At 35.8% G+C, this 22,120-nt stretch overlaps 1 protein-coding gene across 1 annotated transcript in view; it reads right to left on the minus strand.

Moving 5' to 3' along the window:
- Positions 1-22,120, minus strand: part of LOC145694874 (multicopper oxidase 3-like) — a 65,311-nt gene that overhangs the window by 40,975 nt on the left and 2,216 nt on the right. The window contains exon 2 of the mRNA XM_081771581.1: positions 2,211-2,388. Within this exon, the coding sequence (XP_081627707.1) occupies positions 2,211-2,388 (178 nt within the window). The remainder of the gene's footprint in view (positions 1-2,210; positions 2,389-22,120) is intronic.

The raw sequence follows: 22,120 nt of genomic DNA on the forward strand, positions 1-22,120 counted from the left end.
TACACATGTTTACTTTGAGTTACATATGTCAAGTTGCATTTTCATAATCGGATCAAACAATAGTAATAATGTTTCTGATATGCTTACTGATCTACATACAAACACTCCAGAAGACTTTTGAATTTACTCTAGGAAAATGGCCGTTTTGATAGCATCAACTATTATCGACAACAAAAATAAATCGAAAAGTGATTTTCACTTTTAGAAACATTTTTCAATTTCGGCAACGAATTTAGCGAGTAAATAGGAACTGCATTACTAATTCAATTTTAAGGATCTAACGTGATAAACAAGCACGGATTTCCCGATAGGCCTCAGAACACCAGGCCTCCAGCAGCACTTTGGTAGGGGTGGCACGATTGCTTGTTTTAAATTTATAAGGAAGATCTAAGTCTCGGATAATTTTTTTTTTCGGACCAAAAATGATTTAATGTATTTGTATTTTAAATATGGATTGTAATTCTATAAATTTGTGCTGCCCCAAAATTGAAATATACACTATCAAATACTTCAGCAATATTACATATTTAGTAATAATACCTTAATGTTCTTTCGCAAAGCAAGAGAGAATTCATGATGTGATATTTGATAAATATACAGTTCTTTATATATTTTATAGTTATCTTTAACACTCCTATGATTGTAATTTATTGAATAGTCCTTTGAATTCAGAGACTAGAGCAGTGCTTTAAAGAGACTTGAGTCAATAGTCGGAACACTTAAAACAAAAGAATAAACCCGAAATGTAATAATAATAATAATAATAATAATAATAATAATAATAATAATAATAATAATAATAATAATAATAATAATAATGCCTACAGAGCAGCCTTGGGCTTAGTGGTTGAGTGTTGAATTAGGATTCTGGGATAGATCTCAACCACGGACTATCCTGAAAGGACTTTATCCTGGTTTTCCCAGTCTAAACAGGTGAATACCGGGATGGTATTTTAAATATCCAGAACCTGGCCGCTATTTTGCTCGTCTATCAACCCTGCTCGCATATTTTTCATCCACGGCAAAGCGCCGTATAATATGAAAGGGTACACTTCTCACAAACTGCCGCGAACGGCGACGGCAAATCGCCGCATCAATGTGAAAGAAGACTTAAACTCAAAATCAACTCAACTCCTCGTTTGCACTTAAAAAAAAAAAAAAGTTTTAAGGAGGAGGAAAATGGCAGTTTCAATATTTTCTCGCCACATTGAAAGCGATGTTGTCTGTTGTTTTTGACAGTATCATGGAAAAATGGATGACCTGTTTGAAATGCATTTTGGGACATAGTTCCTATCTCAAGCTGTTTTATCATATACTTTGATTAAAGGGCGTATTCTAACGGGGATAGGGATTCAAAATTTGTCAAAAATAGAGTATCTCGTTTTCTTTAAAAAATGTTTTATAATTACACTTTTATTAAATTGTTTACCTAAGAAGTAAGGGTATTATTATTATTATTATTATTATTATTATTATTATTATTATTATTATTATTATTATTATTATTATTATTATTATTATTATTATTATTATTATTATTATTATTAATCATAAACGTGTTTTCTCTGTGCGAAGAACGAACTTTCAACTAGTTGAACATAAAATAAGCAACGTAGACTCGATATCAGAGAAAGAAATGTGACACCTAGTATCAAAATCCGCCACATCCATTTCTCTTAGTTTCGAGTAATCTCGCAAAACGTGCAGTGAAGCTCCATATACACACGTAAAAAGTCCCATATTTGAACTAGTCTTTTTAGTATTAAATATTAAGCTTTTAAACAAAATTCTGTTTTCATGGCATTCCTTTAGATCAAACATACAGCAAGCGATATTATAAATCAAGTTCGGTTAAAAAAAATGGTGGCTTTTGATACTAGACGCCTCAAATTAATTAAACAAAGACAAATTTGACAAATAGATCATATTTCTAAAACTGATAGCTACATTGGCCGCGAAACTTTTAATAATTTTAAATGTGTTCGTTAATTTTTGTTCAGGTCTGATCAACAATTTAGCTTCCATACGTTGTATTGTAGGCATAATTCCGTGTAATAACAATTTTCTGTTTTTAACGTGCAGTATTTATGAATCCTTAAATTACCATTCTTCACATGTGGAACGTTCGGCATGCCTCCCAAATCAATCAATCAATTTGTTTTCTGTATTATTTTCGTTTTCGACATGGGACTTTTCCATTGTTGACTTACCTTCCCATTGTGCTGTAGTGCTCCATTACAAATTTGTAGTAACAAGTTTTAGGTGGTTCATTGTTTCTACACTCTCTAGTGCAAATGTTTTCATTTTCCTCCCATTGTTTTCGTAATATTATACAGTCAGTGGGAAAATTAGGTTGCAAGTGAATCTCCAAATTATCAATGGCATTCTCTGAAAAAAGAAACATCAATGAATAAAAAAAAAAAAAAATCTGAAAAACTATATACATGTAATATAAATCTTATTATAATTGGAAAATATTTACTGTACTTACAGCAGTCATTTCCTACAGTCCGTTGCATGACGTAGAATCACAGTTGTACAATCCGAGGCAAAAAACCTGCAACATGAGCATATAAGTTTATTGTGAAATGACGAAGTCTTTTGCTCCAAAATAAGTGTGCACGGGAGGAGGTCGAGGTTTATCCTGGCGTGATTCGTTCCACTTAGACGTTATGTTCATTCCCTGTACTGTTAGGCATAGTTTCACAATAAACTTACATCCTCATGTTGCAGGTTTTTTGCCGCGGATTGTACAATCTGAGAAAAGCAAAGACAAACACGTTGGGGTAAGGAAGGGAGGGAGGACATAAGAGAGTGTTGCCAAGTGTACACACACTCATGGATCTTTCAAAACTATCGACTATGCTGTCGATATTCTTGCTTTTGCCTGTCACCACTGTATTTTTTTTAAAAATCAATGTGAGGTTACCTGCTAGCTCAAAAAAAAAAAAAAACATGACGTCATAAAGTAATCAGTTGAAAATGATTGACTTAAGTTTACTTTAAACAACTAAGAAACAGTAGAGTGGCACGCCAACTTCTATGCTTCCCGTCATGAAAATAGTACAAGCTGTGAGTAAAATGCATTTATAAAAATTGCTCCAACTTTGAGATCAGATCAGTGTTGCCACAGTCCTAGCCCTGGATTGGGCTGAAAAATAGTGCCAAATTGAAACAAAAAGGGCTGAATTCATTTCTTTATACCAATTGTAATACATGGCTCTAAAAGAGTAAAGTTCTAGAACACTCTTCCCCTCTTCCATGAGTCTAAATAAAGAAAGTGCTCTTTTTAAAAATTACTTTAATAAAAACATCCAAATAGGAGAATCCCGAACAACCATGGAAGTATATGAAGCTTTTCTCATACGTAGGAAGTATAAAAGAAGCCGCAAATTAAAAGGGAAAACAGTTATTGTCTTCGGTATGTATTGTAAGGAAACCAAATGCGCCTCTATTTCAAAGTGACCAATAAACCTAAAGGGTATTATGGTTATATATGAAAAAATACATAAAACGAGGAACAAATCAATCATCTCAGAGTTTGCGTGTAAACAGTACGTTACAATAAAATATTAAAATATAAATTATCAGGATGCGCCCATCTAGCGTCATTTGTTTCCCGGTATAGTTCGAATCACGAATTTTCCACACAAAGTTCATGGTGTTATGCGATGCAACGTCACAGAATAAATGTCCAACATAATCTTTTTAGAGTCCAACACACAGTAAGTAACGTTAGATGTAGGAAAAGTCTTACTGACACTTTTGAAAATGTGTATTTATATTTGTTAAATAGTGCTGAATTGGGCAGAATTGTACCAACTTTTTCACAAAAGGGGCTGAAAATGCCAGCGTGGTACCAACGGGCCGATAAATGACAAAAGAGCTGAATTTGGTACAATTATACCAAGTGTGGCAACAGTGGATCAGATGTTCAACTAACGAGCATAAAAACTCCGTCAAAAGCTTGTAAAGCGTTGCACACATTCGATGACGTGTGAGCTAGGCGAATGAAACAAAGGTTGTGATGCCACGTTGCCGTGTGAGTAAATGAGTGTAGCTAACTAGATACACAGATGACAAAAGATATGGCAACACCACAGCCGTCTCATTTGCTAACAGCGTTTACAAGAAACTCGCAGCGCCACTTTCACACGCGATAAATTGTGACTCTTAGCACCAGAGTTGCCAACCTGAGATCGGTTTTTGACTTTAAAATTATCGTATAGTACAAAAAATTATCGTATATTTGTTATACACGTGATAATTGTAGAAATGAGTATAATACTACTACTAATAGCAATAATATATAATAAACTTTTCTAGTAGTCTTCAGTTTCGAAGTCCAAATCGGTGTCACTGTCCTCACCACTTTTTAAAGTCTTTATTAATACTACTCTGAAGAACAATAATATTTACAGACCCTAGTAAAAGTAATTGAATTTAAACAATGGATATAGGTTTTCCATTTGTCAATTCTCAAATCGTTATTGATTTATTTTAACGATATTAACTTTAAACGCCAGTGTGTGTGTTTTATTATTATTTAATAAACTTCTACAATATATTTGCAGATTCGAAAACTACAAAAAGAGTGTGCGTTCTAAAATCATCGTATATTCACCTAATATCGCAAGGACATTATCGTATTGACTTAAATTATCGTAAATCACGATATATTATCGTATGGTTGGCAATCCTGCTTAGCACAGTCCTTGAGAACAATCAAGTCATTCAGCATGAAACAATGTTCAACAAACAATCATAAACAAAAGTGCGGATACGCATTGCTTTCCAGAAAGACAGAAACCTTCCCTCCTTTCGCTCTTACTCTATGACAAGCTAATAATACAAACGCAGTATCAAATTAAAATATGTGAACTCTCTCTTCTGTCCATTCCTGTCACCACGAAGAAATTAAATATCGACTGCAAGCAGGGAATTCGTGTTATTATTTAGTTCAAAATCTGTCGTCGCGAATTCTATAGAGGAATATGAAGCTTAAGACATATAAAACGATACATATGCCTGCTGTGCTGTATGGTTGCGAAACATGGTCGTTTACATCTAAACACTATTGATTCTAGTTTTGAAACTTCTTGTGTGAAGTAAAAGACAAATTCCGAGCAAACATATACTATTTAATAAATAATATAATCACAGTTTCGGCAAAGTATATTTGTCTTCATCAGATGTATTATCTAATAATATGTCTGATCAAGGCAAAGATACTTTGCCGTAACTGTGATTATATTATTTATTAAATAGTATATGTTTGCTCAGAATTTGTCTTTTACTTTACTCTGAGGGAAGAACGCAGACTGAAAGTATTTGAGAATAAAACCCTGAGACGAAAATTCGGACTCAAGAGGACAGGGAATGTGGAATCGCGGAAATTTCATAACGAGGAACTGCTTAATTTGTACCGTTTACCAAACATTGTTAGGGTCATCAAGGTGGGTAGGTCTTGTTACCAGAATGGAAGAAAGTAGGAACGCTTTCAAAATTTTAACTGGAAATCCAGTCGGAAAACGACCGTTAGGAAGACTTAGGCGCAGATGTGAGGATAATATATATTAAGAAAGATATTGCAGAAATAGGAATACAACGTAGAAACTGAACCTAGTTGTCTAAGAACAGAAGTCAATGGAGAGCTTTTGTGGCTGCGGCATTGAACCTCCGGGTTCCATAAGCCATACAGTTAGTTAGTTACACACACTCTCTCTTATGAATTGAGTTAATTTTAACGTCCCTTTCAGCAGCGAGGCTATATGAGACGGAACCTGCTGATTAACGTGGAATCCGAACCACATGAGCTCCCGCTGGAAATCGGACCCGAGTCTCCCACGCCAAAGGCGCGTATGCTAACTGCTTAGCCACGAAGGTGTGCATTCTCTCTCTCATATATATATGAGAGGGAGTGCGTGTAACTAATTAACTCTACATATAGGTATATATAAATCTTTAAAAGCACGTATCTTTAGATTGTGTTCAGTGGGACTAACTACAAGGGAGTAAAGTGAGCGAAATTCGGGTCTTATGGAGATAGAAACTCTGAGAAAACCCTGCGATATTTGTGTAGTGGTTGGTTGAAGTTACTGGTCTCATTTTTTAGCACCGAGCACACATGAGCAGAGTTTGAGTGGGTCAATGAGTTGCGTGGGGCAGTGGGTCAAGTGGGTCAAGATTCGTGAGTGGGTCGTGGGTCAACATGACGTGACCCACTGCGACCCAGCACCCACCGTGACCCACACAGAACCACTGACTCACTCTGCTTAGTGCTTTGTAGACAGCGGTGAACACTGGTGAATTTGTCTGTTTTACTTTCCAGGCCTTCATTTTTCTTCCTGTTTCATTTGTTTCTATCTACTTATCTAAGTGGAAAAAAAAAAAAGAACTTTAGACACTTTCGAATATTGATACTTGCAATTGTAATAATTGGCTTTCGAGACACAGCCTGTGAGTTTTTAGAGGAGCTAACTACTAAAATATATTTTAATCACCTGTAATATATGAATTATTATAAAATGTTGTATGTAAGTATGTGTACGTGATCATCACAGCCAAATTGCAAAGTCAAATGAAATGACTTTTCGTATATAGTCAGGCACCAATCCCAACTGGTATGTTACCATATCGTTTTCATAGGAAGCTGAAATTCAGTAAATTAACTTTATTAAAAATAAACAGAACGTGTTCGAGCATTTTTAAAAAAAATTCTTTTATGGGGTGGCGCTCTCCATATTTGTAAAAATAATCGAAAACGATCGATGTTAGTTGAGAAAGAAAATTTAGAAACAATTATTAATTGAGGCACAAAAGCTACAGTGCTTCGCATTTTATATCCACTGCTCTCTGTTACAGTAATTGGTGAAGCTTGTGTCTATTATATGGAGCGTTCAGAGCACAAGGCAATCAAATATTAAAGGCGTGAGACACATAGACATAAAATTTGTACTGTAAGCTTAAATTCATGAAAATTTTAAGTTTGTACAGTATGCTTAATTGTATGGAAAATTTTACACCATTTTCCCCTTTACATTGGTCTACTTCACCTTGATTTGAGACTTTCAAATTTCATCTTATTTTCCACTGTAAAGTATCTGTGATTCAACAAGGAAATAATTATATATGATAATGAAATTGAAATTCTTGTAATTTTGCCCATGACAAACACTTTACTATTTTATATCATAAAGGTCAAATTCACTAGTATTGCAACAGAGCTGTACTTGAGTGATTGACCGTAGCAACTCAAACTTTGATTAGTGATAATGGCTCAACCTTGCTTTATTACAAGTGTAATACCCTTCAGTCAGTGAAGACGAGGTCGTGGATCATGAGTCAGAGTTGATGACTATAAGTTTTGGTAAGTCTGAGTGGTTCACAGTTGATCAGACCTTGAGAAGCCAATTATTCCACGAATGCAAACCTGTAACCATAATGTTTGACCTCGAGAATACAATTCTTCAACGAATGCAAAGCTACAACCGTAACTTTGACCTTGAGAATCCAGTTCTTCAACGAATGCAAAGCTACAACCGTAACTTTGACCTTGAGAATCCAGTTCTTCAACGAATGCAAAGCTACAATCGTCACGTTTGACCTTGACAGTCCAATTATTCAACGAATGCAAAGCTGCAACCATAACGTTTAACCTTGGGAATCCAGTTCTTCAACAATTACAAAGCTACAATTGTAACTATGACCTTGAGAATCCAACACTTCAACGAATGTAAAGCTACAACATTAACTGTGACCTTGAGAATCCAATTCTTCAACGAATGCAAAACTTTAATCGTAACGTTTGACCTTGAGAATACAATTCTTCAACAAATACAAAGCTATAACCGTAACTTTGACTTTGAGAATCCAATTCTTCAATGAATGCAGATCAGCAACCATAACATTTGACCTTGAGAATCCAATTTTTCAACGAATGGAAAGTTGCAACCATAATGTTTGACCTTGAGCATCCAATTCTTCAACGAATGCAAAGCTGCAGCCATAACGTTTGACCTTGAGAATACAATTCTTCAACGAATGCAAAACTTCAATCCTAACATTTGACCGTGAGAAGACAATTCTTCAACGAATACAAAGCTAGAACTGTAACTTTTGACCTTGAGAATCCAATATTTCAACAAATACAAAGCTACAACAGTAACTTTGAACTTTAGAATCAAAATCTCCAACGAACGCAAAACTTCAATCGTAGCATTTGACCTTGAGAATACAATTCTTCAACGAATGTAAAACTTCAATCGTAACGTTTGACCTTGAAAATACATTACTGCAACGAATGGAAAGCTACAACCGTAACTTTGACCTTGAGAACCCAATTCTTCAACGAATGCAGAGCAGCAACCATAACATTTGACCTTGAGAATACAATTCTTCGACGAATACAAAACTTCAATCGTGGCGTTTGACCTTGAGAATACAATTCTTCAACGAATGCAAAACTTCAATCGTAACGTTTGACCTTGAGAATACAATTCGTCAACGAATGCAAAACTTCAATCCTAACATTTGACCTTGAGAAGACAATTCTTCAACGAATGCAAAACTTTAATCGTAACGTTTGACCTTGAGAACACAATTCTTCAACAAATACAAACCTATAAACGTAACTTTGACCTTGAGAATCCAATTCTTCAATGAATGCAGATCAGCAACCATAACATTTGACCTTGAGAATACAATACTGCAACGAATGGAAAGTTGCAACCATAATGTTTGACCTTGAGCATCCAATTCTTCAACGAATGCAAAGCTGCAGCCATAACGTTTGACCTTGAGAATACAATTCTTCAACGAATGCAAAACTTCAATCCTAACATTTGACCTTGAGAAGACAATTCTTCAACGAATACAAAGCTAGAACTGTAACTTTTGACCTTGAGAATCCAATATTTCAACAAATACAAAGTTACAACCGTAACTTTGAACTTTAGAATCAAATTCTCCAACGAACGCAAAACTTCAATCGTAGCATTTGACCTTGAGAATACAATTCTTCAACGAATGCAAAACTTCAATCGTAACGTTTGACCTTGAGAATACAATACTGCAACGAATGGAAAGCTACAACCGTAACTTTGACCTTGAGAACCCAATTCTTCAACGAATGCAGAGCAGCAACCATAACATTTGACCTTGAGAATACAATTCTTCAACGAATGCAAAACTTCAATCGTAACGTTTGACCTTGAAAATACAATTCTTCAACGAATGCAAACTTGTAACCATAATGTTTGACCTTGTGAAGACAATTCTTTAACAAATGCAAAGCTATAACCGTAAATTTGAACTTTAGAATCAAATTTTCCAACGAACGCAAAACTTCAATCGGGGCGTTTGACCTTGAGTATACAATTCTTCAACGAATGCATAACTTTAATCGTAACGTTTGACCTTGGGAATACAATACTGCAACGAATGGAAAGCTACAACCGTAACTTTGACCTTGAGAATCCAATTCTTCAACGAATGCAGAGGAGCAACCATAACATTTGACCTTGAGAACCCAATTTTTCAACGAATGCAAAACTTCAATCCTAACGTTTGATCTTCAGAATCAAATTCTTCAACGAATGCAAAACCTCAATCGTAGGTTTTGAGAATGCAGTCTTCAACAAATGCAAAGTGCAATTGTAACTTTTGACCTTGAGACGGCAATTCTTCAACGAATGCAAAGCTACTTTGATCTTGAGATACAATACTAAAGAATTTGCTTTTACCGCAGCTGATAGCGACATACTTACTCCTTAGTATTTTTAAATGGTAACTTTGTACCTGAAAAGAAAAGTATCAGGATTACTGAGGTCAGTATCAGAAATGGAGTGGGTCAGGAGTCAAGTGGGTGAAGAGTTGTGAGTGGGTCGTAGGTCAATAGCACATAACCTACTGCGACCCACCACTCACCGTGACCCACCAACCCACTCTGCTCAGTGTATTGTAGACAGTATCTTCTGAAAATGGTGAATTTCTCTACGTTTTCCATTATTCTTCTTTTTCCTTTTCTTTCTATTTACTTACCTGAGATGAGTAGCTATACCTAACCCAGAATGTACTTGAACCTGAATCCACAAAGTAGGACTGATATATACATATTTCCTGAAAGCTTGGGTCAAGGTAAGATCAAAACCGGTTACTAAAATTGGGGAGGTCTTATGCATTCCGCTTGGGGCAGCACTTTACTCATTTTATTAAAATCTTTAAGTGCGTCCATACAGTCCGTTGCAACCCCGAAAAATCTGAAACGGTGAGACAGATGTGAAAACAGAAAAACGTCTTTCATCATTTCAAAAGTACAATGTATCAAAGTAAAATGAATTGCCCCACAGTCCCCCACAGGGTCCCGGACGGGGCCCAATTCAATTTTTTTTAAAATGGAAAGGGCGGTCAATTTGCATACCGTATGAAAGTTGGTGTTGAATGAAAGAAGATAAATCAAGTCTCGACTCTTCGATAAGGCTGTGTAAAATGTCGTTGGGTCAAAATGTCAACACAAACGTGATGAACTTGAAACATTCTAGTCTTTTTTTTACCCCTGTCTCACAGTTTCAGATTAATAGTAGTGGGCATAAACTTTTCAATGATGTCTATGTTCACATTTTGACCCACCGCCATTTTGCACAGGCTTATCATCAAGAGTTGGGACGTGTTTCATCTTTCAATTAACATCAGCTTTCTTACGATACTCAACTTGAACCCCTTACCCATTTCAACATTTTGAGTTGGACTCCGTCTAGGACCTTGCGAGGGAACCTGAAACATTTTCTTATTTTGAATCATTATACTTTTGAAATAATAACATATCCATGTTTTTGGTTTTACACCTATCCCACCGTTTCAGATTCATAGGATTGGCCATAGACTTTGCAATGAAGATTGTATTGATATTTAGACCCACCGCTATCTTGCACAGGCTTATCGTAGAGAGTCGAGACTTGATTTATCTTCTTTCATTTAACACCAACTTTCATACGATATGCAAGTTGACCCCCTTTCCATTTAAAAAATTTAAGTTGGACCCCGTATGGGGCCCTGAGACAATTTATTTTACTTTGATATGTTGTACTTTTGAAATGATGAAAGGCATGTTTTTCTGTAAAATGAAATGAAATCTTTGAGTTTTACGTCCCACGGTGATGCCGGTTAGGCTAAAGGAGACGGTGATGATGAGTAATGAATGAAATGGTGGAATGAAGAAAGTGGGAGGAAACGGGAGAACCCCGAGAAAACCCACGCACACGGTGTTTGTCCACCACAAAGTTCACTTGGCGGGGGCTGGGATCGAACCCGGGACCCCTAGCACCAGAGGTGAACGCTCTACCACTGAGCCACCGCGGCCCCTATGTTTTTCTGTTTTAATATCTGTCTCATCGTTTCAGTTTTTTCATGGTTGCAACGGACTTTGTAGACAGACATAAAGATCTTAATAAAAATGGGTGAAGTGCTGCCCCCAAGCAAAATGCATGACACCTCCCCAATTTTGGTAACCGGTTTTGATCTTACCTTGATCCAGGCTTGTAGGAAATATATAAATCACCCCCATCTTCTGGGTTCAGGTTCAAGCACATTCCTAGTAAGTGAAAAAAGAACTTCAGGCACTTTTGGATATTGATATTTGTAATTGCAATAATATCAATAGGACTTACTTCTTGGCTTTCGAGACACAGCCTGTGAGATTTTAAGGGAGGTAACTCCTAGAAAAAAAGTAGTTTTGAATTACCTGTAATTGAATGTAACTGTGTGTGCGTGATCATCACGGCCAAATTGCAAAGTCAAATTAAATAACTTTTCTGTATAGTTAGGTCCCAATCGAAACAGGTATATTATCATATCGTTTTCATTATAATACATATCCTAAGGGAAGAGTGTGGGGTCCGAATTTTAGCAAAAAATTTAGTACCTCATGAGCCGTTCAATTAAGGTAGCTGAAATTCAGTATATTAATTCTTTATTAAAATCAAACAGAACGTATCCTATCATTTTTTTAAAATTCTCTTTTATGGAGGGGTCTTTCTATATATGGGAAATTGGTAGTGGGTTGATTTGTAAAAATAATCGAAAACGATCGATATTAGTTGAAAAATAAATTCAGAAACAATTGTTAATTGAGAAACAAAAACTACAGTGCTTCACATGTTAAATATCCACAGCTTTCTAGTATAGTAATTACTGAAGCTTGTGTTTCTTATATAGAGTGTTCAGAGCACAAGGCAACCGAGCCATAAAATTGTGAGAAAAATGAACATAAAATTTGTACTGTAAGCATAATTGGAGACTCAATGTAGAAAATAGTGGCCCCGCGTAGCGTAGTCGCTAACGCTCTCGCCTTCGGTGCGAGCGGTCCCGGGTTCGATTTCCAGTGGGGTCACTTGGTCGAAAAAGTGTAACAGCTTTTTCATGCCTACCCCTCATTCATACCAGGCAAATGCCGGGGTCCCAGGCCGCTTCCTTCCTTTCCTTTCCCCGGATAGTGTGCTCGCCGAGGGACATCATCCCTCAAATCGTGAAGGGACTTAGATGCCGAAAGCCCACAAATCTAAATCCTAAATCCTGTCGCTGTAGAAAACAATGTAAGTGCCACCCTGAAATTGTTTCACTTATTTTATTTTTTAAATACGTTTATGCCTTAGATTTTCATACTTGGTTATATGGTAGGTTGTATTTCTAAGCAATAGTATTTTTTGGGGGGGAGGAGGCGCTTGGACACCATTTACTATCTTTTATCTCTACTGTTACAGTAACTATTGTGCTTGGCACTTACATTGTTCTCTACAGCGAATCTTCAATTTCAGGAAATTTTAAGTTTGTACGGTATGCTTAATTATATCGAAAATTTTACACTTTTCTCTTTACGTTGGTCTACTTTACCTTGATTTGAGACTTTCAAATTTCAGGCTATTTTCCACTTAAAAGCATCTGTAATTTACGTATGATTAGCTGATATACCCATTCTTCGCATGAGTCAGATAAAATATCTATGTAAACAAACTGAATAACGAAAGAAAAAATATCAATCATTTGGATTATTTTTATATGACTCGTAACCCCTTCCCCCGCAGGTGACCTCCGCCCCCATACAATGGTAGCTGAATTTGAAAGTCATCACTAATAGAAGTGTCGCTAAAACAATCGATCTGATACTAATATAGGCCATTTTGGATTAATTTTACATGTCTCGGTATCCCTCCCCAGGTGACCCCCGGCCCGCAGTCGAATGTGATGAATTTGGAAGTTAATGAGATTGGAGTTTCACCATTGATCTACTCGACCGCGAAAACTTTGAATTCGACACTAATATCGGTCATTTTCTACTACTTTTACATGTCCCGATGAACGCCTCCCTGAGACCCCCCTGGTCCAAATTTGAAAAAAAAAAAAGCTTCATCATGGTCTGGGGCCTGGATCAAGGTACCCGTGACCGAAATTTGATAACTCTCGGTCCACTCGTCTGGTTCCCAGGCCGCACACAGACACACAAACAAACTCTTTATTTTATTTATATTACATAACAAAATCGAAATTCATCGTAATTTTGCCCATGACAAACACTTTACCATTTTATATTGTAAAGGTCAGATCCTCCGGTGTTGTAACAGAGTGGTATATGAGCGATTGACCGTAGAAATTCAAACTCCGATTAGTGATAATTTGACAGTCTTGTTTCATTACAAGTGTAAACTCTTTAGTCAGTGAACAGGAGGACGTGGATCATGGGTTAAAGTTGGTGACGATGGCTTTGGAATGCTACAAAGATGGGAGTGACAATCAGTAGACTAGCGGAGAGAGATGTCCCTAAAATATACTTATCCACATTTTTTAAAAAAACTTTTATTAAAGTAGATATTTGTCTTCTAAAGAAAGAATTACCTCTTTCCAAGTCTTTTCAATGCAGATGAAAACTTCTATAGTATTCATTTATTTAATAAGTCAGGCTTCATGTGCACTATACTGCAGGACAAAAAGAAAGGACTAAAATCATAATTCAATATTCATTATTGATATTGCGAAATAAATACTTCCGCTACAAATTGATTTCTTATCATAATTTTGTTGAGATGTTGAATGAATTAATGGGATCATCATTTTTTATGGAAAAATTCGATTCTGTATATGATTTTTTTGAAGATGCGAGTTAACTTCTGGAACAAATTAATATCTTATGTCGAATCGCCATCGTAATTACTATAAAAATTGTTATTATTATTTTATTTATTTGGTCTAGGAATTAATTCGTGCGGGTGGACAAGAGATGGCGCAACGAACGGAGCGTCCCACAGTTCCGTGTATCCACACATGTGTTGCAAACCCCTGTCATCGCGTATCGTTCGTAGTATAGGGCAGTGGATTAAAGCGTCAACAACACCAGTTTGTAGTTAAGTGAACATGGCGCAATTTGTGCCTGATAAAGTGTTTTTGCGGGGTGTCCTGCTGCATTACTTTAACATGCAGAAAAGTGCGACTGAAAGTCATCGTATTTTGGTGGAAGTGTATGGTGACCATGCTCTAGCTGAGCGAACGTGTCAGAAGTGGTTTGCACGGTTTAGAAGTGGTGATTTCGGCTTGGCAGACCAAGAGCGAGCTGGACAGCCAAAAAAATTTCAAGACGAAGAATTGACAGCATTGCTCGAGCAGGATTCGTGTCAAACGCAGGAACAACTTGCAGCAGCATTAGGCGTTGATCAAACAACAGTCTCCAAACGCTTGAAAGCCATGGGAATGATTCAAAAGATGTCACATTGGGTTCCACATGAATTGAAAGACAGAGACGTTGAAAGACGAAAAACCATTTGCGAATTGCTGCTTCAACGACAGAGCAGAAAGGGGTTTCTGCATCGAATTATTACGGGTGATGAGAAGTGGATCCATTACGAGAACCCTAAACGAAAAAAGGCCTGGGTGAAACCAGGTGAACCAGGTCCATCACAACCAAAACGAGATATTCACTGTGCAAAGGTTATGCTGTGCATATGGTGGGATATGAAAGGTGTGGTGTACTATGAGCTGCTGCAACCGGGTGAAACTATGAATGGAGAATGTTATCGACGACAATTAATGCGTTTGAAGCAAGCTCTGGCCAGAACACGACCAGAATGGGAGAACAGACATGATAAACTTATTGTTCAACATGATAACGCTCGCCCACATGTCGCAAAACCGGTCAAAACCTATTTAGAAAATGTCGGATGGGAAGTTTTACCCCACCCGCCGTATTCACCAGACGTTGCTCCTTCGGACTACTACTTGTTCGATTGCATGAACAACGATTTGATTGAACAGCGGTTTATTTCTTCAGAAGATATCGAAACATGGGTCTCTGACTGGATCGCTTCCAAGGATGAGGACTTCTTTCGCCACGGAATCCGTACATTGCCTGACAGATGGGCGAAAGTGGTGGCTAGCGATGGACAATATTTTTCTTAAGGTATTTATGTATTTTGTGTTTGTACTACAGCTTCAATGTGTGTGTACCAACCGCACGAATTAATTCCTAGACCAAATATTAAAGAACTGTTCAATTTAATTCTGCTCAAATACACACAAGTATAACTGCTATAATATGTCTTAATTTATTTTAAATACAGGAAAATTTAAAAAAAAAAAACTTTTTAATTAGAGCTACAATACCACGAAGCACATAGACACACTAGAAATTAAAAAAAAAAAGGAAAGAAGACAGAACTAGAAAAGACATATCCATTCTCTTGCATTTTGGAGCATCTGATTGAGTCTTACATGTGACAAAATAAATTAAACCAGACATATGGGGGCTATGGTGGCTCAGAGGAGGGAGCTCATCCTTATACTGTTTCTTGGTTCGATTTCAGTTCGCACCAAGTGGACTTTGTGATGAACAAACACCATGTGCGTGGGTTTTCTCGGAGTTCTCCCGTTTCCTTCCACATTCTTGATTCCATCATTTCGTTATCATCATCACTATTTCCCATGGCGTCGATCAATAACATGGGATGTTAAGCTAGAAATGTCATAAACGTATGATAAATGAATTAATATTGCATAATGCGTATTTTCGTTACTTATCCAAGCATATCGCCGCAGCATAGCGATTAAGGAGAGATTTGGAAGATAATTTGAGATGTGGTGGTATTGCAGCAGGATATTACGGTCGAGTTAAAGTAGTCGGTATCTGTGAGATATTTTTATACTTATTTTCCATGATGAAATGAAATATTTAGTTTAACACCTCGCAGTTAGTTTTCATAGTCAAAAGAGGGTGGATAATAAACGCAAGTGGGTGGTGATGAACGAGTTGATGGAATAAATAGACGAAAGAAGGGAGAAAAGTCAAAGACACGAGCTGCTCATCCTGAGATCACACAGCAATGTCATTTCAGATTTTCATGAGGCAAGGTCTTCCACAGATAAAAGAGTAGCCTATCACGATTTTTATTAATGCATTAGTATGGAGTTGATTAGAATATCCTGTGTGTAGTACTCAGAGGGAAAGCAACAGTTTTAACTCCCTGTCCTCCCGAAGTGACACTCCTAGTGTGGAGTTGAGATAAAAATTCTTATCGAGTAAGCAGAATGAGCTTCTTACGACTAAAGCTTAGCACTACCTTTTTCATTTTCAGGTTAAAGATTAAGTAACACTATTACAGAACATCATTACGCATTTATAGAACATCATTACATACCACAGATGTGCACTTTACTTCAAATTCAGATGCAAAAGAAAACCGCACGTCTATGACGTAATGAAGCTCTATAAATCGTAATGATGTTCTATATCTTCTAGCTAGATAAAACGCAAAAGCATCTCCAATGGTTTCGTTTATATTTCACTCATCAATATTTCATTAACAATCCAATAATATCAATAGTATGGTATGCTATTTCTCTGAGGGATAAAAATCCGGAAAGGATCCTTTAATCTCCTTAGTTTTTCCAATGGATTTTCTCAGAGGCAATTCAACTGATTTAGTTCATATTTCACAAATACAATTTCATTAATTAATCTATATTAGTATTATAGTATAACTTATTTGTCCCGAAACAGCCAGAAGAGATAGTTTATTCTCGGGAGGGTTGTCTTTTACGAACGATTTCTCAAAAACTACTCTAGCGATTTAGCTCATATTTCATAAAGAAACATTTTATTAACAACCTTTTGATATTTTGTTATTTCTCATTAAAAATCCACAATGAATAGTATACTCTTGGAGTCTGTTTACTTCGGATGATTTTTTTCTTCAAAAACGCCTTGTAATTTTGTTTAACACTTCATAAATAAATACTACAATAGTAATTTTAACATGGCATAATTGAATTTAACAAAGTGGAGCGAGAAAGTTTAGTGTGAAGGCTTGTACCGTTTATTTAAATTCTTATTATACGTAGGTACAAAATGAAGAGAAACTACAAAGTATGAATGGAAAGAACTAATGAACAACACATTATCTTATACAAAACGTGCTATCTATATGCTCACCACTATTTTCAAGACATTTCATCAAGCGTTCCATCATGTCTCTTTTAAAATCTCTTCAATCCATGAGGATCCCGAGTGGCCGCTCCAGAGATGATTTAGACGTCGGATTTTCCACAGCATGTATTATACCTTAAAGTTCATAAGTTCTCAGATGGTAAACTCTCTGGGGATTGAAGTTAAATGGTAGGGATGGTCATTCCATAAGCAAGGCACATTGAGATTCCTGAATAATCAAGTAGTCTAATGTGTGCCATTTATTTCTTCCAGATATCCTTTAATGATTGATTAACTGAATGAAGGTTTATTTTCACATACAGGATGTATGAAATGGAATCTACTATTCAAAGTGTGATCTGAACCATTACCTGGATTTACATTCGAGACAAGCACCCTCACCGAGAGTGAAACCTAGAACCTCAAAGACATACTAACCATTACGCCAGCGAGGAGGGCACCATATGCACAGAAAGCACGTGGCCACGTCGGGCACGAAGAGGCACAATTAAAAAAAAAAAAAATTAAAAACTTTGAGTTAATTTCACTCAAAATAATTGCGTTTTGGACTTAAAACCATATTAATTTTTACGTTTTCAACTATGTGAACAACTTATCTTGTTACGCTAATCTTTCATTTTAATGATTTTATCCATTTTTTAATCATAATTGAACGAACAATATTCAATTTCAATTGTTTTAAATAAAATGTGACAACACTATATGTCAATACTGTTTTAATTAAAAGTATAAAAAGAAAAATCAACCCCTAATATGATTACATATACGTACAGTTATCATTATCTCTTCTACCTATTCGAAAACAAATATCAACTTTATGTTTCAGAGTTTAAAGAAAACTAAAATTTAAAAACCTGCCTTTATGCTTTGACACTAGAAGTATACAGTCCATAATAATACGTATGTTCCTTTGGGCATCCGCCATACGTAAAAATTGTGTGTAGTTAGAAACAAAGGGGAAAACGCTCTGGAGCATAGGCGGTGCCACAGTAGATGCAGTGGTTGCAGTTGCACCCACATTAACTTCGATTTTCAGATTTCCTACAATAATCCTTTCTATTTTGTATATTTCTTGTTTCCTATGTTTCGATATATTTGAGTGACTTCTTCAGTCTCTCATAAGTTACTTGCTATCATATAGTGTTTTTCTAGTTTTTTTTTTTTTTTTTTTTTTTTTTTTGAGTAAAACGGATTATTTTTGAGATCTTAAGGCTCAATAGTGCAGAGCGTTCTGGCAACAATGCTAGGATGTGTTGTCCCATTCTAGCCTGCACCCACATTTACCAAATTCTGAGGTCGCCTATGCTCTGGAATATCGGTGGTTGATGTTTTACATGTTCTCGGTACCATCTTTATTCACGCTACCGCGTAAGCAATGAGGATAAGATGCTTCGAAAAAGCTACTCGACTACTGGCGTTGGAGCTATACAATTTTCATAAGACTGTGTTGTATTGAGTTCTGCAGCCAGTTGTGCTGCATTAGCTCTACACTATGGGAAGCTTCAATGCTTAGCAATGCCTCTCATCTAGGATGGGGTTCCATCCATTTTCTCTTTTCCCTGGTAATGCATTACCACACATTTTGTATGCTGTCACCACCTTAGACATTATTACTTTCGATACACCTAATACACTGGTAACTTGCTTCACCTAAACGCACATCCACAATAGCATACTTTGAAAATCGTAAAGCTTTCCCATTTTGTAACAGCCTATTGCATACATGAATTCGTAGTACAGCGCTGTACAACACCTATATAGGGTATTAATGAACTATACCGATTAATTGTAGGACGTAATTCCTCATATTAAAATGAGAAAAAAAAATCATATTTGTATGTGGGGAAAACTGCATAGTTTCGACGCTAGGACTATCCAAAAACATGAAAAAATACCTCGCAGCACGCGTTATTCCGAACAAAAGAAACCATGAAGCTGGCGTTTCTTAACACTTCCGCTTTCCGAAACTCCTTGTTCATTTTTGTCAAGGCTTGCTTTTTGCCTATTTTGGACACACCTATAAGCCCGCGTACATGTCGGAATTCTTACTAGCCTGTAGGGACTCCTTTGTGCATTCGTAGCACATTGCTGAAATATGCATGGTTGAATAAAGTATGTATGAGTTTCTTTACACCGCAACTTCACGAATACTCGTCTTCGAAATACTCATACGGGAATGTATTCTTTTCACGCCTTTGGATGGACCAGCTCCGAATTTATATAATTTTCCTCACAGGTTCACATGAACCTCTTTCCTTTCTCTTCTTTCTTTCTTTGTTTTATGTGAGAAGTCACCTCATACAATAGTTTATTAACATCCTTTGTATACATAAATGAAATCGACGTTGTCTCTCATTATCTCTGGAAAAAGTTTGAAATGAATATTTGGACTGCTAAATACCTTGAACTGGATTTTAATTGTGCTATTTTGATTAAAATGCGTACTTTAAAGGGCAAAGGGGTTCAAAACTTATTCCAAAAATACCTAAGGAGAATAACTTAAAAACTCGTTAAGTTAGGGAGATGAAGCACCGTATATCTATAAACTCCTCAAATAATAATGAGATAATAACTGGCTATTTTCATAGTGTTTCCGAAAATTCCCCATCTAAAAAGGAAAGGGAGAATTTCTATATTTGTTCACACTTAAATCAACGTTGTCTGTCTCATCATAATCTGAAACCGACTGAACCGTTTGAACTTTTATAATAGTTAATGTCTACATTGAATTATAATTTTATCATGTGACTGATTTAAATAAATATCTTGGTTGGATTGTAGTCCTCGAAGCAAGGTACCTACACCTGAACGAGAGTTCCAAACCATATGAGCTCCATATGGAAATCGAACCATACTCAAGGAGAATATATCAATCATAATACCTATAGATGCGAGAGATCTTAAAGGAGGAGAGAGTTCACAACTTATGCGAATATAGTTGTCTGGAAAGGGAATATTAACCGACTTCAACAAAAGCTTTAAAAAGCCTAAAATAATAAAGCGTTTTAAAGAAGAAAATAATAATAATAATAAAACGCTTAGAAGTAAAAAAAACAATAATAATTCCTTATCTATTGACAAGTTTTGAAGTTTGTGTCAAAAAATGAAATGAAATGACATTTTTGAGTTTTACGTCCCACAGTTATGCCGGTTAGGCTAAAGGAGACGGTGATGATGAGAGATGAATGAAATGATGAATGAAGAGTGGGAGGAAACGGGAGAACCCTGAGGAAACCCACGCACACGGTGTTTGAAGTTTGTGTCAAGTCAAACAAATTAATGCCTTATAAAATTACCGTTCAAGCTGATTTTACATTAGAAATTAATTTGTTTGGCTTGGCACAGACTTCAACATTTTTTATATTATAATAGTAATTAATTATTCTTTGCTTTTAGCGCTTTTATTATCTTCTGCTTTCTAGCACTTTTGTTGAAGTCGGCCAACATTTTTTTTTTGCAATTTTTATTTTCTGCTTTTTAGTACGTTTTTGAAATCAGTTATTTTTCTTTTTAGTTTGTTTAATTCTTCCACTCTTCGTTTAGTTTAGATAAAACATGGATTGATTTTATATATATATATATATATATATATATATATATATATATATATATATATATATATATATATATATATATATATATATATATATATATATATATATATATATATATATATAAAATCAATCCAAGTGTTTTCGGATTTATACGAGACGGTGTTAATACTGTCAGCTCTTAAGGAGTTTCATGGTCTTAGCTCCAAAGACTGTAATCATATTCTGATAAAATTTATATGAAACCTGCGAGAAAGTATACACACAAATAATCGAACTAATAGTAAACTACAAACGCATAATCAAAATCAGTACATCAACGTATGTTGAAATTGTGTGAAATATGATATTAACACTGTCAGCTGTTGAGAAGTTCCATGGTCCATCTCCAAAGACTACCATCAGGTCTTAATGAAATTTATAAAACCACCTTGAAAGCATCCTCTTTCAAACAAAAAGTTAATTAACAAAATTGTGTACCTATGTCGGTTATATAAATGTCGAATATATAATGAAGAAGCCCTAAGTAAGTGACTGATTAATGCCTAAGGGAAATCTTTAAGGTAGAAAATTAAAATTTTGACAGGAAAAGAGAGAAATGGGAGTGACACTTATTAAAGTAAAATCCTTTATCTTCGAATCTCTGAAAGGAAAAGACATGAAATCTTGTATATGAACTTTTCTATTTAAAATAATTAGATAGGCGTTTCCCTGTATTTTTATATTTACCCTAGCAGGTAAGAAAAAAGGCGGGAAAAGGGGTAAGATTAGAATTTCAATAACAGGACCATATCACGAAATCCTTTGAGGTTGAAAACATGAAATTTTATATTTAGACTTTTCTTTTAGGACAATTAAAGATTTCCTTTCAGCGTTTTTTTTATTTTCCCTGGAGCTCCCTCGCTATTAGCAGACTTGGATTCGATTCCCGGTGGAAGCTCATGTGGCTCGGATTCCACGTTAAGCTTTAGATCCACGTCTTATATAGCCTCGCTGCGAAGAAAAATGAATGGAAGTTACATTTGTTGTAATGAGATAGCCTTATCTCGAATCCCCTTAAGGTAAGAGACATGAAAATTGATAT

The sequence above is a fragment of the Thermobia domestica genome, chromosome 9 (assembly GCF_964235325.1).
Source record: "Thermobia domestica chromosome 9, izTheDome1.hap1.1, whole genome shotgun sequence".
Taxonomy (NCBI): domain Eukaryota; kingdom Metazoa; phylum Arthropoda; class Insecta; order Zygentoma; family Lepismatidae; genus Thermobia; species Thermobia domestica.